The following is a 25657-nucleotide window of genomic DNA, read 5'->3' as shown; positions in this document are numbered from 1 at the left end:
TCCAGGAGTTGGTGATGGACAGAGAAGCCTGGCTTGCTGCAGTCCATGGGGCTGCAAAGAGTCAGACATGACCGAGTGACTGAAATGAACTGATAGGGCTGGTAGAAATGGGGAGTGACTGCTAATTAATACCAAGTTTCTTTTTGGGGTGATGAAAATGTTCTAAAGTTTATAGGGGTATGGCTGCACAACTGTGTGAGTGTACTAAAAGCTATTGAATGGTACTTTGGTGAATTTTATGTTATGTGAATTATATCTCAGCAAAGTGATTATATATTTAGAGAAAAAGCAAAGTGCCTGAGAGCAGTACCTGAGCCAGACTGGCACTTATTCAGCACCATTTCATTGAGCCCCTGTGTGTGCTGCCCATGTAGCTCAGCATCGCCCTTCTGGACATTTTCTTTGGGGGCTGAGTGAACTGTAAGGGTGAGGGCTGTGGTGGTGGTGGGGCTCTGCTTTGTCACCAACACCCCTTGGCACTTATCAAAGGAATTCAAAGATGGCTTTGGGGTACTGACATCTCTTCCTTGTATTTACAGACATGCTCCGGGAATTCAACCCTTCCCTGAAGGGCTTCTCTGTTGGCAAGGGAAAAGAAAGCAGTTCTGGGGCCTACCTAAACCAGGCTGTGGCGGGAGCCCAAGCTGAGTGAGAATCTTGGGGGTGAACCCCAAGGGTCCCATGGGGACCTGGTCGGGCCCTTGGCCTAGACCAGGGTGTATGGCTGAAGCCTGGGGAGTTTGGTCCAGGGGAAGGATCTGAGGGTCAAAGACGGCTGGGTGGGCTCTCTTGGGGGGTATCCCTTGCTCTGGGGCACAAAAACCCTCTAGCCCACCCCTAACCACACCCTCAGGAACTAGTCACAATTGGTTCTGATGCCAGGTACGTGCTTTGATCAAATTGCTTTGCCTCATCCATATTTCTTTCAGAATAATCACAAACCTTATTTTACCGTATAGTTCCTAGGGATTCCTATGTTTTGGTTCCTAGATCCCCTGATATCATTCTCTCAACTCTCACCACCACCCTGAGCTTGAGCCCCCATCCCCACCCACACCCTGAGCTTGAGCGCCCATCCCCACCCACACCCCGAGCTTGAGCCCCCATCCCCCCCATGAGCTTGAGCCCCCATCCCCACCCTGAGCTTGAGCCCCCATCCCCACCCGAGTAACTATTTATTCAGGACCGGAAAGGTGACAGATTATCCAGAGCAGAGCTCATACAAAACCTAATAGGCTTTATCATGAATTCTGTGACTTCCTTTTCCTTTTGGTGGGGGAGGGGTGAAAGGCTACCGCTTTATGGCTTAAAATTTGAGGCTTACATTAATATTACCTTAATCTTGCTTTTTTCCAAGTATATGTCAACTGGTAGTATAAGAAGAGAGGCAGTTCTCAGAATGATTAGATGAGGAAGCCATCTGAGAATTAAGCCTGAGTTGAAAGCATGGAAGTAACCAAAGCAGAGAGTGATTCATATGGCCCTGGATTTCTTCCCTGCTTTCCCCCAGGCCCCAGGGCTCTTCCATGTGAGAAATCTATGTATCCAAGCATGTCCTGTGTTGTAGGGGAGAGTTAGGGACTATTATCCCAGATTATTGTTATTACAGATGAAGACACTGTAGCACCAAGAGATGAAGTGGCCTGAACAAATGTATTATCTCAACCACACGGTCTCTCATCTTTGTGCCTCACAGGCTTTATCTCAAGTTCCGATAACAACCTGTCCTACTAGACAACAGTTGCAGTTTAGAAAGTACCTTTGTTATCTCTCATATATCCTGTGTAGTAACTGTGAGATTGAACAGAGGGTCAGATGCCCATGTTTCCTTGGTGATGCTGCTGAGGCTCAGAGAGGCCAAGTAATCACCCCAACACTCTAGTCCATAGAAAGAGCGGCAGCCCTGCTAACTTCAGAGCAATCGATGAGGAAACTGAGGCTCGAACAGCAAAGTGTCCATCCGGGCTGGTCACATGACTTTTTTCTTATGTCTGCCCTCAGGGATTTACCTGTTCAGGCCAGGAGGCTGGTGGAGCTGATGAAGAATGATGTGGTAAATCTGGGGGAAGTGGCGTCTGGGCCTACTTGAGGTAGGATATCCAGAGCAGAGAGTAGGCGGGAGGAGTTATGGAGATGGAGAGTTTCAGCTCTGGGGGAGGACGGGGACACACGGGAATCCAGAGAGGCCACATTAAAAAAAAAAAAGATTTAGCACCTGTGACCTCAGTACCCCCAAACCAAAGAAAAGAAATTATTAATGTCCCCACTAGACCTCCAGTGTGTCCAGATCCATCCCGGCAGCGTTCAGCACTTTGTATTTTCCTAGACTTGACTCTGGGGCAAGACATTTACTTGTTTGTTTCCTATTCATTTCAGAATATAAATTTTCAGGAAGACTGGAAGATAATAACCCTGTTTATAGGTGGCAATGACCTCTGTGATGTCTGTGATGACCCGGTAGGTCTCCAGGCCCTAACCCAAGATTCCCCCAGGAAGAATTTCCACCCTGGGTCACTGGAACAGTGTAGCTGGGTTGGGACTTGGCTAGTGGTCAGGCAGTGATCCAGCCTGGGCAATGTACTGGGGGCAAGCAGACACTGAAACACTGCTCTGACCATAAGGAGTTCACACCTCTAGGGCAGGGGGACACAGACAGCTCAACTTCAGCTGTGATAGAACTGTACCCAGGAGAGAAGTCTGGGGTCAGGACTGCCGTGGGATTTGGCATGGGGGTAGGGGTGGCATCAGAGGTTTACAGAGAGCAGGAGAGTCTGGGTTGTGAACACAAGAAGCTTTGTCAGGCAGAAAGGGGACCAGCAGAGCAAAGTGGTAGGTCTGGCTGTGGCTTGAGAGCACCTGCTCCCAGAGGTGACTCCGCCCCCCGAGACTCCTCAAGGCTTGCTTTCCTGGCATCAAAGTCACCAGAGTCTTGGATTTCCAAGCTGTGTTGTGGAGGGCCCGCAGTGGGGCCTGAGGGCCACTGGCTCCGGTGAGCACATGAGGAGGTGGGGCCATGGGTTGCTTCCTCACTTCCCCTGAAGCTTTGATCATTTGGTAGAGCAAGGCTCTTGGCTAAGTTTCATTCAGACAAAGAGTTCCACTGCTTTTCTTTAAAAAAGTTTGATAAGCACAAAATGAGGGGAAATCACCCTTAAAATGTTTTACCCTTGGGGAGGGGGAGGCAGGAGCCTCTTCTCCTCTCCTTATCTCCTCAAGTAATATGGTTGAGCTGTGGGTTCCCAGGCACAGGCAGCTCCAGCAGAAGTGATCAGCCACTAGGGTGTTCAAGCTGCAGGAGATCTTAGAGGGCCCCTGCTTCAGGATCCCAGGTCAGAGGTGTGATGTGCTTTAGCTAAGGCCCTACCTCTAGATGACGCAAAGTGGGTCCAGAGCTTTCCATAAAGACAGCCTGTGCTTCAGTGTTGCCCATTCAGACTGAAAGGCAGGGAGTAGGGGACCCAGGAGAGGACGCGGTCCTGGCTACAGAGAGACTGGGTGGTGACTGGGGTTAGAGATGTCGCCTCTCCCCACAGGTCCGCTACTCTCCGCAGAACTTCGTGGACAACATTGGGCAGGCTCTGGACATCCTCCACGCTGAGGTACGAAGGCTGGCCCACATGTCCTCTGAGCCACTCAGCCACGGGCCTCCTCCTTGGGCGTCTGGCTTCGGCTGAGACCCTCCCACGTGGCCCCCTTCTCCTGGAGACCAGCGCCGGGCACGCTGTCACTCCTGGGCCCAGCAGCCTGAGCACACGCGTGTTAACAGCGAGCAGCAGAAAGGAGGAGACAGGGATGACGGATGTGGGTGGGCCCAGGTGACAGGCCACAGACCTGACAGCCAGCAGGAGGCATGGGCCCCAGACCTGGGGGAGAGGCTGGCGCTGCCCCGCCTTGATCCTCACCGGGACAATCTGGCCTTTGCTCAGGTGCCTCGGGCCTTTGTGAACCTTGTCACGGTGCTGGAGATCATCAACCTGAGGAAGCTGTACCAGGAGAAGAATGTCAGCTGCCCGAGGCTGATCCTCCGGTGAGCTGGATGTTCTCCACCTGTTCCCAAAAGGGCCTATGGGGCCCTTGGCAGAGAGTGACTCTGGCTGGTGCGCAGAGCCAACGGCAGGAGTGTGAGGAGTGCTGAGAACCCCTGGTCACGCCTGACAAGGCCTCTTGGAGGAGACCCGCAGGGCGTTGTGCCCGCCCCCGCCACCCAGCCCAGGCTCCTGTACCCTCAGAGGACGTGCACTTACCACCCAATGTGCTGCTTTTGCCATGACAGCTCAGGACGCTCTTCAGTCCTCCAGGGAAGAGGAAAGCATGAGGGACGGGCGCGCCTCTGGGCGCCAGGCTCACTAGGCCCACGTCTTTCTCTGTGCCCAGAGCCTCCCCGCTCCCTCCCAGAGGCCCCCCTCCCGGATAGATGAGCTCTGTTCAGCACGGGTGCTCCGGGCTGCACATTCACAAAGGTAGGGCTGTGGTCACCTTTTAGGAGAGAGGGTGGTCAGGTCAGAATCAGCAAGGTAGAGGACAAAGAACCCTCGCCCCGAGAGGCCGCCTTCCTCCCCAGCCTCCAGAGCGGAAGATGGCTCCCCTGCTAATGTTACATGTGACCCTAGGGAGTAAGACGTCCTTCTGCCCCAAGCGTGAGCCATTCCTGCCTGCAAGGTCTCCTCTGGCCTGTTAGCCCAGATCACAGTGGCTGTGCCCCCCACCCCTTCTTCCCTCCCGAAGCGCTATACAGGCCTCCACCGTAGGCCTAAGCACATCATGTGGTAATGACCCCGAGTGCCTCTCCCCCCTCAGCCCTGAACTCTCTGTCTAAGTCACTGCCAACGCAGAGTCAGGGCTCCGTGGCTGTTTGCTGAATGACTGAATGAATAATTCACAAGGGCCAGATCTGCTCTTGGAAATGAACGGGTATCTTGGCTGTTCCCTGAGGATGCATGCCAAAGTGCCCCCGGGGGGCCTAGACTCCATGGGTCCCCTGGGGAAGGCCCGAGGATGCTGTGAACAGTGGGAGGACGGCTGCCGGGTGACACATGCCTATTAGCGCAGCTGGTGTCAGGCGGGCTATTTTTGGCTGCTGACTCATCCCCTGGCTCCCACTTTCTCCAGTCACTGGGCCACATGGGGCGGGGGAGGGGACAGAGAGAGTTCAGCACTTTTATTCCATTTCAGAGCACCTCACCTAAAAGTCTCTGGCTGCCCATCACTACAAGGTTTCTAGATGATTAAAGCTGAAGGTTCAGAGTTGGCATTTGTCTGACTTGGAATGGCCAAGTTGCTGACAGTGGGATTAGGAAGGCTCAGGGTCACCGCATTCTGCCACCTGTCCGCTGTCTTATCTCAGTGACTGTGCTTTCCTTGGTGGTGCTGAGTCTGCACTGAGCCATCCTCACTATTATTGCCTCCTGCCTACGGGCCATAAGCCCGAATTTGTGACATGGCTAGCCAGGGCAGAAGTGGCTTAAACAGGGGTTGAGAGCTCAGGTTCAGACCAGAGAGACTTGAGTTCAAGTCCTGGCTCCCACACTCAGCATCCACATGGACTTGAGAAACTACTAAACCATGCAGAACCTTAGTTTGCTCATCTGTAAAATGGGGGCAATGAAAAGACAGTTTCTAGAATAGCTAAGAGGATTCGGCAAGTTAATACTCATGAACCTCTCAGCACAGTGAGCTCTCAGTATGTGTTATCATTATTATTGTTGTCACTGTTATTTAGAAGGAGGCACGCCTTATCTCTACGACACTGTTCTCAGACATTCATCGGGTGACTTGGCTCCCTAAAAGTCACTCCTGCAGATGCCAGAAGATATAACTGTTTCATTTTCATGAGCAAATCCAGATCTGGGAAATTTTCTTAGGTTTCAGCTGGTGCAGTTGACAGGTTAGCTAGCCGGAGCCGCCTGCCCGCCCCCAGCCCCCACCCCCACGCCCCCTGCCGGCTCCCTTGGCACAGGCATCTGGTACCTTTGAGTTAAATATATTCTGAGTCCCAAGCCAGTGTTCCTGTGTCATGCTCTCAGACGGTGGATCTGGTGGTGAGCACCTCTGTGGTTTGGTCTGCAGGAATCTGTGTCCCTGTGTCTTGAAGTATGATGATAATGCGACAGAACTTGCCTCCCTCATCGAAGTGAATAAGAAGTATCAGGTAGGCCGGGAACTGCTGTGCGGTTCATGGTTCTGGTTAGAAAAGGAACAGACACTTAGATTATTTCAACTTTGACTGCATGTGACATTACCACTAACCAGTCTGCAGATAGAAAGACCTCCCCCTTCCTCCAAGGCAGAAGATTCAGTTTATTTGAATCAAGTTACAGAGCCAAGTCACTCCACACACATGACCAAATCTCAGTTTCTGGCCTTACACCAAAATAAATATTTCCAACTGTTCGTGGAAAATGGGTATGAGGTTCTGACTCCTGGGGCAGGAATCCTCGCCACCCAAGAGAATCCGGAGGATTCAGTGCGACAACACGTACTCCGTCTGCCCTCCCTGCCCGGGGGGAGCAGGTGTTATTAGGGGTTACTGGGGTGCACAGGGAGAAAGAAAGCTGATGCTCTCCCAGCATCCTGTGGGCTATCCCTTTGAGGCTTTTCTCCATCATATTTTTCACCAGAGCAACGGACTCTCTTGAGTTTTGTCCCAAAGAATCACCCATTCACTTGAGAACAATGGTCACCTTCCAGCTCTTCCAGGCTGGGTATGATGCAGAGAGCTTCCAGGGTGGACCAACCCTTCAAGCCCATGGACTCCTTGGAGCAGAACCCCTCCTGCAGCCTCTTTCAGAGCAGCCTTGTCCACGAGTGGTGTCTGGGCTCGGGGCAGTGATCTATGTATCATTCTTCGAGGCCATCGCCGGGCCCCCTGGGGTGACTCCTCAGAGCACTTCCCTCTGTTCCTTTGTCTCTGCTGAGGAAGTCAGGGCCCTCACCAGGCGAGGGAAGGCAGCCAAGGTTATGTCTGTGAAAGCAGACCTTTTGCAGGTGGGGTTTGGGTGCAGAGCATAAGCGCTTATGCGATTCTGGTTGGTTTGTTGTTTATTATCATATCAGATGTATTATTTTCTATAACCTGATTTATTTTTTGCAGCGTCTTTGTTGCTACACAGGATCTCCTCTAGTTGCAGAGGGCGGGGGCTGCTCTCTAGTTGAGATGCTCTGGCTTCTCACTGCCATGGCTTCTTTTGTTATGGAGCTTGGGCTCTAGGCACTTGGGCTTCGGTAGATGCGGCATAGGGGCTCAGTTGCGTGGCTCCCAGGCTCTAGAGCACCCGCTCAATAATTGTGGCCCGTGGGCTTAGTTGTCCTTCGTTAGGTGGGGTCTTCCTGCATCAGGGATGAAACCCGTGTCTCCTGCATCGGCAGGTGGATTCTTTACTGCTGAGTCACCAGGGAAGCCCCAGATGTATTATTTAAGCAGACTGTCTGGAAGAGCTAAGGTCAGAGGCCAAGCCACCAGAAATTGAAGAGTCATGGAATTCTGGGGCCATGCCATGAGAGTAAAATCAGGCCAAACAACGAGTTTGATGGAGTCATCATAGACACCCCCATCACTGCTGTTTCTAGAAACTAGATGCACCCTCAGCAAAATGGATTCTGTGCCGTCCCTCCGCCTTTCAGTCTCTAGTTTCCGAACCAAAGCCTGAGGCAGGAGCCCCCACACATCTACTGGGGCACCCATGGGCGTATGTGAGGGGCGTTGGGAGAGATAGCATCTGGGCTTCTCGCCTACAGTGCAAGGCGGGCTCTTCTTCACATGGTGGAGTGGGTTCAGAGAACCGAAGAGAAGGGGAACTGTTCCCTAAAATGGCCTTCACAACCTCTCTAGATCAGCCAACTATTCCCAGGTCTGCTCTCAGTGACCACTGAGACCCTGCTGTAGCATCCCAGACGAGCTCACAGCTCTGCCCCATGAGGCCATCATGTCCTCTCTCTCAGTCTTCTGACTCTCTACTTCCTGTTCCCCTCTCCTTGAAGATGAGCATTGCTGTTAATTATTACCACCACGTGCCAGGCCTTCTCCACACTACTTACACCATTTCTGAAAAGTTGCGATGGTGAGCTGGTGGGGGCGGGGAGAGGCGGTCTCCGCTGTGAGCCATTGTGGCTGATTCACAGAGGCCCTAGCAGCATTTAAAAGAATTTAAGGAATGGTCCAGGCCTTGGTGAACATCCTCCACTTACAGGTGAGGAAATAGAGGTCCAGAGAGGGAAAGCAGCTTGCTGAAAGTCACACAGCTAGTTAGTGGTATCGTACCTTCTGCCTGCCTCAAGGCTCTGTAACTGAAAGAGTCTCCCCCAGGAGGTTAGAGCTGATGTATTCCCAGCCTGGGGGTCTCTAGCTGACTAACTGCACTAATGTTCCGGGTGTGGAAGCCTGACTTCCCTCTCCAGACTGGGTCCTGGCTCCGAATGATGGAAACCCAGCAAACACTGAAATGGCAGAGTGTGGCAGAAGTGGGAGCCAGAACTAGGGTAACTGGTCCTTCTGGAACTGAGTCTAGGTGTAAGCTATGAGAGTAACAGTTCTACTACCTCCTAGATAGATCTGAGCACTTCAAGGGTGCATAGAAAGGAACACTCATGCTCACACACACTGCTTGCATAAATGATACAGATGGGCATTAAATGTGGTTGTTAATTCGCCTTTGATTTCCTGAACCAATGTATAACTTAAATAAATGTAAGGATAATCCCCCAAAGTCATTAAATCAAATTTGTACTCACTCCATCTCCACCCTGATCTTTAATCAGAATCTTTAAAAGAGGCTCAAACTGATGGACTTAGGTTTTTCGTTTTTCCCAGTCCGGGTCAAATAGATGCAATGGCAGCAGAGGTTGGGGGTAGGGCGTGAGATAAAGGCTGATCTGAAACATAACTAGCTGGCTCCTGATCAGTAGGGATTTTACTGCAGATTGATTTCACTCAAAGGTCAGATTATGTTGAATTCTCTGGTGGAGAAAGAGTCCACACAAAGACCAGACAGGTGCAGAGAGCCCCCTGACCCCTGACTCCCTTCCTCCTGCAGGAGGGGACTCACCAACTGGTTGAGAGTGGGCGTTACGACACCAGGGAAGATTTTACAGTGGTTGTGCAGCCATTCTTCGAAAAAGTGGACATGCCCATGACCCCGGTAAAGCCTCATGGATAAGTGGGGGCCACAGGTAGTGCCAGCTCTTTGTTATCTGCATTCCTATGACACAGCCACTCTATTCTGTCCTATGACCAGGAGGGGTTGCCCGACAACTCTTACTTTGCTCCTGACTGTTTCCACTTCAGTAGCAAGGCTCATGCCCACGCAGCCAGTGCCCTATGGAACAACATGGTAAGATGACCAAGACAGGGAAAATTATGATTCCTCTGATAATAAAAGATTCCGGAAAGTGTTCAGAGGACTTCAGAGACCCATCACTCAGGCTGTGAGATTCCCCACACAGCACTGATGATAAACCCCAATGCCTCTGTCCCTCCCTCCCTTCCCAGCCCTGCCTCCCGACTTTTCCAGTCTTGCCACCTGTTTATCACTCCCCATCCTCCTGCTTCTTGGTTTAGTTGCAACCTGTCGGCCAGAAGACAAGACAGCATAATTTTGAAGACCAGATCAATATCACATGTCCAGACCAGGTAGCGTGAAGAGCACAGCCTTGCCGGGGGTCTACCTAAAGCCTCTTTTGCGGCCTTTTGAAACTTTCATTCAGGTTTCTCCATTCCTTTCACCCCAGGTTCATATCCACACCCCCAGCTCTGTTCCCCTACCCACCCAATCCATACTGCAGTTAACCATCCACAATGCCCCATCTGATTGGGCTGTGAGGGGTGACAGCCAGGGGCCAGGAGGCCCTACATCTCACCTCTGTCTCTCCCTGTCCCCACGAGCCCTGGCACAAGTCTGCACCCAGGCCTCTTTCCAGTTGGGAGGAGGAGAGTGGTAGTACTATCCAGCCCTCATGTTGAAGCTGAGGCTGGGAGGACATTAAGGGCAGGATGGGACCTCTCCATGTGTTCCCCATGGCAGGATGAAAGAGAGAGGGGCTGAGACCTGGAATAATATCTTCTAGGATGGAGGTGAGGGTGAGAGTGGGGAGGTCCATTGGAAGCCAGAGATAAGAAAGCAGACATTCACCAGGAACACGAAGTAGATCTCCCTGTTCAGTTGCAAATTGTCAGAAAGCTTCTCGGACCTTTGCAGGTGCTCCCTCACGCCTATCATTTCCTTCCTCTGGATTCCCAGAGGGATCCCAGGTCCGGGACAGGAACCTGCTGAGTAGGGATTTCAGGGGGCGGAACCTCAAAGCACTTGGCTTTTCTTGTCTGGGTGTGAGGCACCTAGGCTACTAGAGCGCGGGAGTGGCGGGGTGGGAAAGGGGGTAGGAGCTCGGGACCGGGGCTTGTATTAGTGGACAGGGGGACGCTGTTAGAAAGGGGCAAGGTGGAGAGAGAGAGGTGACCTAGCCACCCCGGCCAGCTGGGTAAGAGACAAAGTGCAGAGGTACTCATTCCTGGGGCCCTGCAGGGTTTATTGTGGTTGTTTAAGGGGGTTGCAAAGAAGGCTGGGTGCATCCTGGGAGGGGGCCCAGCAGTCACCCTGGAGGGCAGGGACTTGGGAACCTGGAAGGTATTCCGACACATGGGAGCAGAGCAGGAGGCAAGCTGACTTGCTCCGGTGGGTCGGCCCTCTTCTCACAGGCTTGGCCATTTCTGAGCACCTACAAGAACCTCGTGCGGGTATGTACTTGTTGTTTCCTTTCAGTTCAGCCGCCAGTGCGGTGGGCAGCCCCTGGCAGGCACCAGACCTGCAAGGCAATGGGAATGTGGGTGGACAGTCGGGGGGTAGTCACACTCTTCTATAAAGTCCATTCACCTACACCTTCAGACAGTGGGGAGGGCAAAGTACGCACTATTGATAACAGTTCAGACAGGGGGCCAGCCAGTCAACTCTCAGCCTCGTTAGACATAAGTGAAGAGAAATTCCCTTATAAATCTGCTGCAGAAGTGGGGGGATGGGGAGGGTATGTTTGTAGTGGGCTGGGATCATCTTGTTGATGTTGATTTTGGCATTGGATGGTAGGGGTGGTGTGCGAGGATCAGAACTAGGTTAACAGGTGGAGCCTGGCCTGACACCCAGAATCACCTGGGGCACCTTCTTCAGATCTCCTGCTAGGCCCTCCCCAGGGTGGGGCCCAGGAATCTGCATTCGTTAAAGCTCTTGGGTGAGTCCAATGCCCAGACAGCTTCTCTGGCCCCTGGCAACCCTGGAATCTATTCTGCATCCCTAGGATTACGGGAGCCAGCTGCTGTGCAGTGACAGAGCCCCTTCTGCCTCGCCACCCACCTCAGGTAAGCCCCCGGTGGCACACCAGGACCCTGGGCCCCTCTACAAGAACTCAGTTAATAGCCAGTGCTTGCTTCCTGTCTGGGTGGCCACCAAGGAGAAGTCCCCCTCTTCTATAGCAGAGTCTGACCCAGCAGGACCCAGAGCAGCCAGGATCCCCCCTGTTCTTCCCGCTAATGGGAGCACATGTGGGGGAGCCACAGGAGAGCCGTCCTCAGTGGCCCAGCCTGGGCTGTGCCCTCACCAAGGCCCAGAACCGGGGTATACGGTGCCCACCAGGGAATCACCACAGCCAGCCAGCTCTGTGGGTCACTCTGGGGCCCCAGGCTCTGCAGTCACTGCTGCCTCCTGGAAAGTTCTCAGGAGTCTTCAGAAGAGAACTGGGGGCAGAAAAAGACCCAACATGATTATTCCTCAGACTTTTGGAAATCCAGAACCCAGCTCTAAAGGGGCCATGCATCAGACTGTGACCTCCTCTCCATGGGCCAGTGCCCACCTGGTCATGCACTCCGGTCACAGCTAGTATCCCACGTGACTGCGGGCACCAAAGTGCTGGGATCCCATAGTGCCCGAGCATCCTGTCCTCCCCTTCTTCCTCCCACCCTCTCAACACCTCTCCCTCCGCGTAGGCCCAAGTTGATTGGTTGTGTCTCTGATGGGGAAGCTGTTTTCCCCTGCCCTCTGCCTCCACAGCACCACAGATTCTCAGTCTTGCACGGCCCAAACTCGCACGTGGGTCATGCTCCTGGTCTGAAAGCAAGAAGCACTGGACTCTGACGGTAGCTTCCTCCGCACAGACTCAAATGTGTGTCTGTCTTTCCAGTGCACACCCTGAGACCTGCAGACATCCAGGTTGTGGCCGCTCTGGGGGATTCTCTGACCGTAAGGACTCTTGGGCCCCGTCCTTGCAGGGTGAGGGTGACTGTGTCCGTTCTTCTAGCTCCAAGGCCTGTGCTCCTGGCCTCTGCGCTCTCCCACCCCTCCTCTGTCCTGACTCCATCAGGCTGAGAGCAGGACGAGGCTTTGATTTTGCAGTCGCGTTCTTAGTCAGGTGTGTAAGTGGGAATTCTTCAGGAGTGAGCTGAACTGTCTCAGGCAGCAGAGGTTATGAACACTTAACATCACGTTTTGTACAACTGCAAAAATAATGTCATTTTTGACTCAAAAAATCTTCTAAACCTTCTGTGAGGGCACTTTCCCCTTGGATTAAACTTTACAAGCAGCTGCAACCCTCACATCTGTTTCCTCTTTGCATCCGCCCACAAAGCAGGAAAGACTCTGTAGTTGTGGTAAAAGTTATGCTCTTAAGTTCCAAGAAATAGGGCCATGGTATCATTCCAGAGCACCACTTTCTGGCAGCACTTCTGAAGCCATGAGATTGCCTTACAGAATATCCCCAAGGGAAAGAGAACTGTGAAATGCATGAGAAATCTGTCCACTGCAGCTCTGTAGGCTGTTTCTTCATGCACATCAAGAACTTAGGAGCAGGATACTGCTAATGGTACTGAATCTCACGTTCATAAAGCACTTTAAAGGCTTCATAACTGATTTTGCAATTATGATCCAATTTGGTCATAAAAACTATCCTGTGAGATAAGCAAGGCATGGGCTCAGGTCTGTAAGGAAGCCGCTGAGATCTGGGGAAGGCACGCAGCTGGAAAAACAGCCAGCCCAGGAATTCTGACCCCCTGGGGTGATGCTCTGCTCATGCTGCAGGGAACACCTTGGGAAGCCCTGCCCTTACGCAGCAGCCTCTCCTTTCTCTGACTTGCTGATTTTCCTGTGGATTTTGATATTTGGATATGTTTTCAAAGGCCGGCAATGGAATTGGCTCCAAACCAAATGACCTTTCTGATGTCACCACTCAGTACCGAGGGCTGTCGTATAGGTAATGTTAACCTGTGACCCCCTCCCACCCCATACTCACTGCTTCCCCCCACCCCCAGAGATCGAGTGAGGATGTGTCTCCTGTAAAATGTATAAATACCGAAGAGCAAGGACCAGGTCTGGAGGGGGCTTTCAGAAGGAAAAGCTATCTTATTTCTGGAAAAATGGAACAATTTGATGAGTGGAGAGGATATTTTTCTTTGATAACTCTTTTCTTTTAATTGTGCAGAAGAAGCAAACCGAGGTTCTTATCAGACTTCTGGCTCAACAAATTCAACATGAAATGTACCAGAAAAGCACCAGATCTCTGAGTCTTCACTTGCCTGTTTGCATGTATATGTGCCCGTGTGGTTGTTCCTATGTTTCTTGTTTACTGTCTGTCTGTGTTTATTCATGTTGCTAATTCATGTTGCATAGCCACACCTCTGCCTTTATGTATATGCATACATCTGTACAGAAAGTTCTGAAATGCAGCACCCACTTCAGGTGGAATCAGCCGAGTCAAAAACCCCAACCAATAGGCATTCCAGGGCCCCTTCCTTGTGCCTGCTTAATGGGGTAGTGGGGGAGTGCGGTATGGGAAGCACAGGCTAAGCCTTATGCTCAGTTGGCAAGTGCCTGATGCTACAGGAATATAGAAGAGGGGATACTCAACCCTGCCAGGTGGGAGAGGAGGACTTCCCAGAGAAGGTGGTACCCCGTTAGGCCTTGACATGTTAGCTGTTTGGTAGGCGAGAAGAGTATTCCAGACAGGAAGTAGGACAGCTTAAGGCATGTCAGGAGAGTGGCTGCGCGTGAGTATTCTGTTTCTTTCTCTCCTAATAAAGTTCTTGTTTGTGAGCCCTTCGAAGTCATTGGTGACGAGCTCAGGACTCTGCCACGAGAGGGCAGAGCACTGATGAAAAGTGGGTTAGCCCAGGGCCGCCCCTCCCTTTCCTGCAGAGAGAATCAAATGAAACGTTTCTGTCAAGGAAGTGAGCGGGAACAGTGTGCAGCTAACGCAGGCTGTGGCAGCTCTCTGGCCGGCCCTGAGGACCATCCTAGAGAGAGAGTTTTTCCTGGGTGAGGGGCATCCTCACTCAGCCAGGAGCCACCCACAGAGAGGACGCAGGTGTGGATAGTGTAGGGACATCAGCTAGCAAGAGCTGAGCTACGGGCCTCCCAGTGCGTGAGGTCCCATACACCTTCAGCCACCTTCAGGCGGGGGTGTCCCTGAGGAACAGAGTCAAGGTTGCCTCTTACCCACTGGGTCCCAAGAGTTACCGAGGCTGCAGGAGAAAGACAAACCAGAGGGAGGAGCAGGAAAGCGGAGGGTATTATAGTCGGAAAAAACACGAGGTAGGGGCAGCTTTACTTGGTCTGAGCTAAAGAAAGAGGCAGTGTTGTCGCATCCTCGTGTGGGAAAACAGATAATAAAACAGACAAGCCGGCCAGCAGTTGACAGGTGAGCTACCCCTGGTGAGGTCGGGGGAGCAAGGTGACCTACCTAACTTCACAGTTACTGTGCAGATTCCCAGGATTCAGATACAGACAGACCATCTTCCGCTGAACGTTTCTCTCTGCAGCAGTGAAAAAAATCCAGCCATTGATGTTTCTTCCTATGAGTGAGGTCTAATAAGGCCTGAAGTTTTAATCTTCTGGTTCCGTTTTCAAGGCCTCATATATTCAATGGCTCCTGTCCCTTTAAACCCTTTATTCTAAGTGTTTCAAAGACCTGCCCCCAAACCCACATGTGTTAAAAGTAGAGGTTCTTGGTCAGAGTCTAAGAGATAGTTTGACTCTTCATAAAATATGTAATGTTTCCCAAACTGTATTCTGTAGAACGCTCGCCCCAATCTTTGTGTTTTGGGGGAAATTTTTCCAACTATATCCTTCCTCTGGGAAATTCACATGCATATAAGCATATTAAAGGCTCTGAGAAGCCCGACAATGAGGAAATCTATTTAAATTGTGTCTGTTTAATCCAGTATTTCCCTTAATCCCAGAACACTTTGTTTGTTCAGAGTACCTGTTAGCATCTCCTGGGAAATGTCCATGTAGTAGACCAAGCTGAGAAAAAGCAATTTTCTGAAGCTGTTAAAGCTTCTGGATAGGAAATTAATGATTCTAGGTAAACTAAGAATGCAATTTGAGCCTCTTTCTCCAAGGAAACAAAGTGGAGGGAGTGGACCTCACGGAGTCAGACTAGGGAGAAGAGTTCTTGGTAGGTGGGTGCTATGAGCAGGCCTTGCAGGAAGAGGTTAGGCTGTGAACATTTCCAAGGCCCCTTGGCCTGTAAGAATCACATGGCAGTGAAAGGCCCAGCTCTGGCTAGCTTACTAGTGTGCAAATCTGGAGGTCTTCAGAGAATTGCCTTTCCTTCAGTTGAAATGTTGGCTTGATTGCTCATTCAAAGGACCAAAATAAAATTTATTTATCAAAAGAAGCATCTCTTTGTCTTATTAATTAGGAGTTCAGTCTCACATTATTGAGACTCCTTTGATAAATGTTATCAAGCATCAGTTTTGCATTTCTCTGCATACTGTGAGTGACTCCGGAACAAAGCCCGTCCTTTGAGCTCATGGTGTAATATGAACTCCATTCCTCTGAAGAGTCTTGTCTAAACTAGCTGTTCCATGTGGGTCTGTTTTCTTTCATGTTTCCTATAGTTCTGCTCAAAATGAGGGTTTTCATATTTTTGTTTCTCCTTATTTATGTGTATAATTCTCTCTTTTCTCCTGGAAAGAGATTTCTGTAGCCTATTGTCTTAATCACCTACCACACTTTGTAGAACAAAGATGGAAATTGCAATAGAATGTACTTGATGTGTATGCATTTATATATATTTCTATGTTTATAATTTTTTAGCTTTTATATGTTTCTAGAAGGAGGAAAGGAGGCAGGGTTAGAAGACAGTGATGGGAGGAGGTATAAGTCTTTGTCCTCTCCTGCCAAGTGAAAAGTGTTGTGGTGAAATGCTTTTGGTCCAAAGAAGGAAGGCTCAGGAAGCAGCTAAAGTAGTAGCTTCATGCAGAGTTAGGAAAGGATCAGAAGCTTTAAAAGCAGTGCCTAAGCAAAGGCCATGTTCAATTCAGACACTGGATGGGAGGTGGGAGAGAGATACCTGAGTGAGAATAGAATGGTAGAGTTTACCTGGCTGCTTTTTCTCTCCACCTTTTGAGGATCTTGACCCTTTGACTTAAGCCCTTGACCCCACCCTAGTATAAAATAGTCAATTTCACTCCAAGCCTTCTCTTGAATGAAGAACAGCCATAACTTTGATTCATGGCCTGTCCTTTGAAAGTCTACACTGGTGGGCTGAATGCTAACACTGTATTCTCTGAAACCTCTTGGCCTGGAATAATATACTGGGATGGAGGAGGGAGTCACAGAAGAAAAGTAACAGTAAATACAGTACATCTGAACAGTGGACTTCATTAAAACAAATACTTCTCCCCTTGCCTCCCACATGTGTTCAGTTTAAATGCATGAAAGAAACTGAAACTTTGAGTGTGTCTTGAAGTTAGATTGAGGGCTATAAAAGTAGATTATATGAAATTAGATCAGGTGTTGAAAGGCAGTGAGAGGCCATCCCCTGAACTTTCCAGTGGAATTTACCTGACCACTGGGCAGAGAAGAGCTTATCCATTTTCTAAAGGTTTCCAGTTCAAGCTGGTGTTTAGTTACCTTTATGGTTTTAAGTTTCCATAGAAAGTTGATTAACCCCCATTTGCCTCAGTTTCCTACTCTGTAAAATGGAGATAATTCATCTATATCCCAAGCTTGTTTGGAGATATGAGATAACTAATGTAGAGCATGGCTGGGTGCATAGTATAGAATCAGCTAAGTATGCGCCCTCCTGATTTGCAGAAGAAAAAAAAAAAACAGCCCTCAGATTTCACCTTCAAATCCTGGATTTGGAGGAGCCAGCCTCTTGGGGAATTCACATTTTTTCAGAATCCCTCAAACACAAAGAGGTGGCTCTGGGGCATGACAGATGCTGATGGTGTGGGTGTCTTTAAAAGATGGGGGCACTTTTCTATAAAGCCTGGACATCGATTCAGTCTCACTGACTTGCTCACTTTCTACAGTTCAGGAGGGGACAGCTCCCTGGAGAACGTGACCACCTTACCGAGTAAGTAACCACCAGCGTCTTGAGTCTGTCCACTGGGTCCATCTGATGCCCAGGCTTCCTGAGAGTGCCTCTTGGGTAAGAAAGGGAGAAATGACATCTTCCTTTCTGACTGCCATTGAAATGAGAGGAGAGACCTGTGGACAGGCCATTGAAGGGGATGGAAAAAACTAGGTTCAAACCCTGGCCCTTCTATATGCTGGCCAGGTGACCTGGGCCAAGTTACCAAACACCCTGAGCCTCAGATCTCTTCACCCAGCCCAAAGGGTATGAAGATAGATGAGCCAGAGAGTATGGCTGCACTGCAAAGTATAAAGAAAGAAAAGAAAAGCTGAGAGGCTCTTGCTGCCTTGGCTCAACCTGTCATCAAGTCACCCGAGGCCTCAACTCCTTTCTGGGGCCTACTCCACCTCCCACCCTAAGCTCTCTGTGTCCCGTGCACCCCCTTCTCTTCCAGATATCCTTCGGATGTTTAATGGGAATCTCACAGGCTATGCGGTGGGCACAGGAGATGCCAATGCGACAAATGCATTCCTCAATCAAGCTGTTCCTGGAGCTAAAGCTGAGTACGCATTTTTGGGGGGAGGGAGCTGTTGGGTAGGGAGTGGGAGGCACATCATTCCCTTCAAGGCTGTAATTCTGACCTCTGTGTACACAGGGGGCCTTTATTTACAGCAGTGATTTGAGAGTCTCTTGGCCATTCTCTTCGCTGGCTGCCTCTGGGACTGCGGGGAGGCTGGATGGCTGGCTCTTGGACAGAGACTGTGATCCTAGAGCGTGAACTTGGTCCTGCTTTCCTGTGCAGAATGTTCTAATCTTCCAGCTACCTGACCCACCATATCCAATTTTTAAAACTTACCATGGCATAATGGTATTCTCTCCAGCGCCTCATGAGTGGCAGTTCCCCCCATAGATCAGGGAGTATCAACCAAATGGATGGGCAATACAGAGTCTCCATGTTAGAGGCTGCTTAGAGGAGCTGCTTAGAGGAGTGGCGAGTCACGTCCTGTCCTTATGCCCATGGTGGGGCTGCAGGAAATGCAGTTGAGAAGCTAGAGGCTGCTGGTGCCAACCACTCAGTGCCCCAGGCTGACCTCCAAGGAGAGCCCTCCTCCCACACCCCACTCCTAGAGGCTTCAGCCACCTGGGTCTCCTCACTCCTGGCCCAGCCTGGGAAGACTCTTCTTGGTAATAGAAACAGCCAAGATGATGGTACACATGGACCCACCGCCAGATGCCAGGAGACCTCTGGTCTGTGGCTCCATCTCACACTAAAATAGGGACCAAAACTAGTGAGGAGCTAAGGGTGCTGAGAGCTAGTCTTTCCGTGAATTATAAACCCAGGTATGTGTAGGGTGTTTGTTTATTACCCACCTCTTTCTACGCATGTGCGCTCAGTCACTTCAGTCGTATCTGACTCTTTGCAACCCTCTGGACTGTGGCCCACCAGGCTCCCTGTCCATGGGGTTCTTCAGGCAAGAATACTGGAGTGGGTTGCTATGACCTCTTTCTAAGAGAAGCATTTAGCTAAGTTGTGCCATTACCAAAAATGACACAACTAACATATACCTAAGAAAAATCACAGCCACTGGTCGGGGGAGAGGAGGGGAAGAAGCAGCTGTGTCAATATGAGACTTTTAACTATTGTGCTTGAGCATCAGATGCTCAGCTTCCTGGCAGCCAAGGTAAAAGAGGAAGCATGCTAAAACTTTCCTAGATCCAATTTCAGAGTCCATACCAGTCCTTTTAAGGAGATGAACAGTTTCCTGCATGGAATCGTTAAAGACACTTTGCATGTGGAGTCCTAGAAAGGAGACCATGCGTAACAAATATAATTGGCAGTACCCTTGACTATAGAGGCTTAGGACAAACACACAGCTAGTTTTGTGAAGGGTTATTTGTTGTAATAACTTCTCCCGAAGAGGCAAGTTGCTTCTTGTCCCTGAGCCTCAGGGTCTCTGCCAGCTCATGTTGGAGGGTGGGGGGTCAGAGGTGGGGTGAATGCCATGGAAGCCTCCAATTCAGGCCTTTTAGGATGAAAGATTCAGGGGCTCTTCCTCAATGGGACTGATTTCCTCTCCTCCTCAGGGAACTTGTAAGCCAAGTCCAGACTCTGATACAGAAGATGAAATCCGACCACGTAAGTCAGATTTATGATTATCTTTAAATACTAGTTTGCTAGCCCAGTAAAATTCCCAAATGGAATTGTTGGCCATGAAAACAGTGAGCCCCGGGTCCCTAGAGGCATTCAAGTGGCAGAGGGCAGCCTCTGTCGAAGGCTGCCTGGAGGAGATTACGTCAACCAGAGGGAGGTTTGTCGCTGATCATAGTGACCCTGAAAGTCCTTCCTGATGCTAAGAATCTGTGGTCTATAAATAAATCTCTGAAGTGCAGTCAGCTCTGAGGCTCTGATCCTGTTATTTCAAAAGGGCAAGGAAGTTTTAGAGGTTTGAATGGATTTCCTAGAGCTGTGTTGTTTTTTGGTTGGAAATCATCAAGCATTTTCCTCCCTCTGTACAGAGAGTAAATTTCCATGAGGACTGGAAGGTCATCACGGTGCTGATTGGAGGCAGTGATTTATGTGACTACTGCACGGACTCGGTAATGGGGGCGGGTCAGGCCTACACATTGCTCTTGACTTTGACCTGTGGGCCCTGGAGATTCTCTTTGAGAACAGTCCCTAGAATTAACCTCAGGATTGTCCAAGGGTACCTGTGTGTGTGTGCATGCACACACAGTTCACACACGTGCACATACACACATACACTTCATTCCCCAGCCCCTCAAATTTCTGGCCCCACCTCCCTGTCCCAGGTAGTGTGAGTCAGCAAGTGGCAGATATACAGGGCTTCTGTTCCCCTCTCTTACAATTCCTGAAAGAAAGAGAAGAAACAGTAAACTCCAAGCAGTTAGAAGTGGGGCTTGACACGTCCTACTCCTGAAGTAAAGCTCCTACTGAAGGTTGCAGGCTTCTGTCTGGCCCAGCGAGTGCCCAACTGTTCATCTCAGATTCTGACATCATGAGCTGGTCACAGCTGGAGGCCAAGGAGGATCAAGTCCTTGGGGCTGGAGCTGGGGGCCTGGGGGAGAACCCAGTTCTGCCCACTGCCCTCTCTCCCTAACCAGCTTCTCTTCTCTCTCCTGTCTCTTCCAGAATCTTTATTCTGCAGACAACTTTTTTGACCATCTCCGCAATGCCTTGGACATCCTACATAGAGAGGTGGGTGGGGGCTCCCACAAACTGGATACTGCTCAAGCATGGTGGGGAGAAGAGAGTAAAACACCCCCTTCCCAAGGAGCTGGACAAGGACACGGGCTCCTGCCCTTTCCATAGTTTGGGGGTACCCCCAAGGAAGCCTCATGCTATTTGGGACCAGTTCCAAGGGCCTCAGGATTTCCCAGGCAAGAATGCTAGAGTGGGTTGCCATTTCCTTCTCCAGGGGATCTTCCCAACCCAGGAATCAAACCCAGGTCTCCTGCACTGAAGGCAGATTCATTATGAGCTGAACCCTCAGCATTAAGACCCAAGACTGCCATGTTGGCCCATTCTGGGAGGCCCATTCGCACTGCTGCCCATGTGGGTGGCAAAGACTGTGGAGCTCTAGGTGGTCGCCTCGTGCTGACACCTCCCAGAACCCCACTCAGTGACCCCGGAGCCTGGTCCCACTTCTCAGAGTCCTAAGGCAGCTGGCGAAAGAAGGTTCCCAGGCCCTCTCTCACCCAGAGCCTCGCACATAGGTACCCCGGGCGCTGGTCAACCTTGTGGACTTCATGAGCCCCAGTATCATGAGGCAGGTGTTCCTGGGGAACCCCGACAAGTGTCCTGTGCATCAGGCCAGGTAAGTGGGTGCTTGCTGATCTAGTTCACATGGTGGGAACTCCTCTGGGTTTCTGGGACTTTATCTGTCCGTGTGCATCTATAAAGGGGTCTGTGCCAGGACCACCTGCTTCTGGGAGGTCGAAGTCAGGGCCCCCACTTCCCTAACCTCAGGGTACCATTGAACCTCTGTGATGGGGGAAGTTGCCGGGCAGAGGTCAGGGCTGGGACATATGCTAGTGTTTGAGAGACAGTGCAGCCCAGCCTGTGAGAAGGAGTGACATACAGATGTGTCCACACCTGGTGAAACCACAACAAAAGCAAAGCTCACTTACCTTTGGGGAGAAGTGACTTGGGGAGGGACACGCAGAACTTCCCGTTGGGAGTGTTTTGTTTCTTGAGTGAGAAGTACACAGGTGTGTGTTTTATTGTTCCTCCTGTCTTACACATCCATTTATTCACTTAACAAATGCTTTTTAAAGTCTTACTCTGCACCAGGTTCTGTTTTGAGTAGAGAGATCTTTTTTAACATCCAGAAGGTTTTATGAGTGTGAAATAATTCATCATAAAACAAAAGGGAACACAGCAGGACACTAGTGTGAACTCCAGAGGTGTCTGGGGGACCTGAGCAACAGGCTTGCCAAAGTGTGCGTTGGTACTTATTTTTAAACACTCAACATGGGCTTCTTATTGCCTAAATGCATTTGTTCAGTGTAATTTGTTGAAGGCCCAGGGCCCGTGGTCCAACACGTAATACTTTTTTAACGTGAAAGGGTGCCCATCCATATATCCTCCCCTTGTGCATCCCTGGGTCAGTCCTGAAACCTGCCCCTGAGCATGTGTAGCAGAGCCTCCTGCGAGTCACTCCCCTACCTCCACCCTGACCGCAGCTTTGGCTCTGGGTCCTTCTGTCTCCCCTCTTTTTTCAGCATTTTATGCAATTGTATTCTGACCCCGCGGGAGAGCTCCCAAGAGCTGGCCAAGTTGGAGTCCATCACCCGAGCCTACCAGGTAAGACCAAGAAGGTCTCTCCTCCACCTCGATCAGCACACCAGCCCAGAGCCCCGCTGGGGAGGCTCATGGGAAGGGAAGAGCTATTCAGAGTTTGAGAGGCAACATCACCATCCAGGCTACTTCCTGGCTTAGGTATCTCAGGCACCCCAAGCAGATTCCAAAGGAACCTAGGTGACAAAGTCCTCATCGCCGAGCTCTCTTGCTGGCTCAGCCCCACCCCTTGGCCTGACAAGGGGAATAGCCCTGGGTGCCCCATGGGACTGCTTTTCCCTCCCCTGCCCCCTAGATACCCAGCTGCTCCCTCTACCCCCTACCTCTCCAATGGGCAGGCCACAAGCCATTGAGGAGGTTGCAGGTCCCAAGCCTAGGGGCCTTCTGGAGGCCTCTCCTAGGCTGCGGTTCCTTTTGGGACTTCCTGCTGGCCCTTCAGAACTTGCAGTTCACTTAAAACCAGAACCAAAAGGAGGCACAACCCATTTCCAATTCTCTGGAAAGAGATTTGCCATCAAGTGTGTTTGTGTTCTCAAGAGAAGAACTGAGTTAGCCCACCTGTTGAGGGAGATGGGCACAAGGTCACTGCCCATCACCCCTAGCTTTGCGCTAACGGGTACCTGGAGCACCCGGGCCTGTGCTGAAGATGCCCACGGGTGTGTCCCCAGAGCAGCATGCGCGAGCTGGTGGAGTCCGGTCGGTACGAGACGCGGGAGGACTTCTCTGTGGTTCTGCAGCCCTTCTTCTACAACATCCGGCTCCCTGTCCTGGCGGTAGGCTCCCTGCCCTCCCTGACAGGGCTCCCACAAGGAGGAGGAAATTCAAAGTGGAAATGCCAAGTGCTTCCATAGGCTGGGAACAAATGGGGTGGACCCAGGCAGCTCTCTAGCTGCTGGTCTGGTGGCTGCAGCCTCCTTGAACATCAGAACTGTATTCAAGAGGCAGCCCAATGTTTAATGTTCTCATGACTGCTCATTGCAGCCTCCATTTTACTAAGTACCTACTACATGCCAGACACTGTGCATACCATATGTAAAATCTTCACAATTACCTTCTGAGGTGAGCTTTATCATCTCCGCATAAGAGAGGCTCATAGACATGAAGAATCCTTCCTAAAAGCTTGCAGGAAATAAGGGACAGAGGTGAGATTTGAACACGTCCAACTCCAGACTGTTCACTCTCGGCTCCATACCCAGCACTGTGGTTGTTGTTTCTCTCCCTGGCTCTGCTCTCCACCTGACTCTTCCATTCTGAGCAGAAGGGCTCTGTGAATGGGCCAGGGTGGGGACTTGGGTCTGTCCACCTGGGCCTCCATCCCAAGGGCCTGGCCTATCGGAAGAAGCCTTAAGCACCTAGACTTTGCCCAGGCCTGAAGCCCTATTCTCCCTACCAAGCTCACTGGGACCAACTGGTCAAGAGTTAGGAAATAGCTGTTCCCAGCTGGCTGGCTAAGACTGCCTCAGGGACTAGGATCTCATTCCCTCATCCATGGCATGGGTTGCATAAATGCACCATATAGCACTTTTAAAATTAAATAATGGAAATTGTGAGATCCAGAAAGCAGGTTGGGGGCTTGGGGTCACTCAAAGTTGTTGATCTGTGGGACTACTCTGAGCCCTCTCTCGAGGTGAGCAGGCCCTTAGGAAGCTGCAGGCTGGGAGCGCCCCCCAGGGATGCAGGGTGTCGAGAGGTCCACTCCAGAGGGCAGGCCTGCCAGTGAGCCCCACTCTCTACCCTCGGCACCAATAGGATCTTAAGGATGTCTATTTCTCTCCTTCAGGATGGGCGCCCAGATGTGTCCTTCTTTGCCCCAGACTGCCTCCACCCAAGTCAGAAATTCCACTCCCAGCTCTCCAGGGCCCTTTGGGTCAACATGGTAAGATGAGAGGGGTTTCCTGGTTCTCTGGGGTTCTAGTCTAGAGCAAAGCACCAGCCCCTCTAGAATGGAGCTTGTTCTTGGCCTCCCTTTGCAAGCAAGGTGTGGAGGAGAGCGACTGGTGTTTCTGTAGAAGTTGATGTAGAATGAAAAATACAGAGTCCTTAAGATTCCTGGATCAACTGCATCCTCTCCGACGGGCTTTGAACTGTGATGCAAGACTCTACATGAATGCAAGGCAGAACCCTCATGTTTATTCAGTATTTTCTATGTGCCAACAACTCTACTAGGCAGTTTAAGCCATGTTTATCTCATTTAAGCTTCTCAACAGCCCTGCAAGACTTATAAGTTTACAAGGAAGCTGAATCCTGCAGAAGCTAAGAGACTTGCCCAGTATCCCACAGCTGGTGACTGGCAGAGCCAGGAGGAGAAGCCAACCCCCCTGAAATCAAGTTCTGAGCGTTCCCCCACTGCGGGATCCCCTGCCAGGGAATGCTCACTTCAGCGGAGACAAATTAGTACACTCACGGCTCTCTTTCCCTCCCCCATCAGCTTGAACCACTGGGAAGGAAAACAGATACCCTGGATCTGATGGCAGACATACCCGTCTCCTGCCCTGCTCAGGTAATGCTGCTCTCCAGAAACCCAGAGCTCAGGCCCTGCCCATCTCCCTTTACACCGCCCCCAACCCCCTGCCCCCTACACCAGCACTTCTCTGTCACCCATCTTGCCGCTTGCCTGGGGGCAGATGGATTCAGAGGATGGAGGGGAGTGGAGAAGAATGGAGAGGGGAGAAGAGGGTGCAGAAGCACCTCTGTCTTTGGGAGAAGCAGGTGGGAGAGGAGGCCTGAGCCCAGCGGAGGGAGAGGAGCAGGGTAACACGTGTGGATTCTTCAGGAGGGGAGTTAAGAAGCCAGAGGTGGCCAGACTGAGCATTTCAGCAGACACGTGGGGCCAGTGGGAAGGTCCACCTGCAGGTTGGTGGCCTAGTGTGAAGCCAGCTGAGCTCAGAAGTTGCAGTTAGTGGTCATGGAATCCGGATTGGGAGTGTCTGGCAGGAAATAGGTCAAAGAGGAAAGCCCTAGGGCCACCTGGGGAAGGGGCAGGCAGGACCGGCTTTGCGATAGTTGGAGTGAGGCTGGCATGGGCTCATTTTAAGGCGGAAGATGTAAGTAGTTGTTAGACCTGATTTCAGGCCTAGGAGTGGGGCAGGTACACATGCCCTTTGCCTTCAGCTCCCTCTTCAAGCCCGTCTTACGGCTTTTTAACCAAATAAGGTTGAGGCCAGAGAGCCCTTGACACCAATGAAAGGGGACAGCCTGACCCAGTCTGGGAGGCCGGGTTCCCTCCTGGGTCTGACTGAGTCACCCTCTCCCATCATCCCGACTGAACAGGGAGAGGACCTACATCTCCCCCATGTGTCTGCCAGAGGTCTAGAGGCAGTGGGCACCCTTCCCCACACCAGTCTCGGACCCAGGCTCAGCCTTGGGTACCATTCGCCTCACCAGGCGGGTGGGTTGAAGGGATGCAGAAGTAGAGGCAGTCATAGTAGAGGGCTCAGATGCTCTGTCCAGGGCTCAGGGCAAAGATGATGGTCAAACGATGTAACAATCAGTGTAGCGTGGATG

At 51.1% G+C, this 25657-nt stretch overlaps 1 protein-coding gene across 1 annotated transcript in view; it reads left to right on the top strand.

The window, feature by feature from the left end:
• Positions 1-25657, top strand: part of PLB1 (phospholipase B1) — a 90786-nt gene that overhangs the window by 33972 nt on the left and 31157 nt on the right. The window contains exons 15-37 of the mRNA XM_040225697.1: positions 540-648; positions 2002-2053; positions 2377-2457; positions 3534-3599; positions 3927-4027; positions 6067-6148; positions 9030-9134; positions 9231-9326; positions 9554-9625; positions 10688-10726; positions 11278-11338; positions 12157-12215; positions 13148-13221; positions 17291-17334; positions 17789-17897; positions 19420-19471; positions 19852-19932; positions 20486-20551; positions 21070-21170; positions 22078-22159; positions 22822-22926; positions 23934-24029; positions 24582-24653. Coding sequence (XP_040081631.1) covers positions 540-648; positions 2002-2053; positions 2377-2457; positions 3534-3599; positions 3927-4027; positions 6067-6148; positions 9030-9134; positions 9231-9326; positions 9554-9625; positions 10688-10726; positions 11278-11338; positions 12157-12215; positions 13148-13221; positions 17291-17334; positions 17789-17897; positions 19420-19471; positions 19852-19932; positions 20486-20551; positions 21070-21170; positions 22078-22159; positions 22822-22926; positions 23934-24029; positions 24582-24653 — 1805 coding nt within the window. The remainder of the gene's footprint in view (positions 1-539; positions 649-2001; positions 2054-2376; positions 2458-3533; positions 3600-3926; positions 4028-6066; positions 6149-9029; positions 9135-9230; positions 9327-9553; positions 9626-10687; positions 10727-11277; positions 11339-12156; positions 12216-13147; positions 13222-17290; positions 17335-17788; positions 17898-19419; positions 19472-19851; positions 19933-20485; positions 20552-21069; positions 21171-22077; positions 22160-22821; positions 22927-23933; positions 24030-24581; positions 24654-25657) is intronic.

The sequence above is a fragment of the Oryx dammah genome, unplaced genomic scaffold (genome assembly GCF_014754425.2).
Source record: "Oryx dammah isolate SB20612 unplaced genomic scaffold, SCBI_Odam_1.1 HiC_scaffold_25, whole genome shotgun sequence".
Classification (NCBI taxonomy): domain Eukaryota; kingdom Metazoa; phylum Chordata; class Mammalia; order Artiodactyla; family Bovidae; genus Oryx; species Oryx dammah.
Note: the sequence above shows the minus strand (reverse complement) of the source record. Positions and strands in the feature narration are given on the sequence as shown.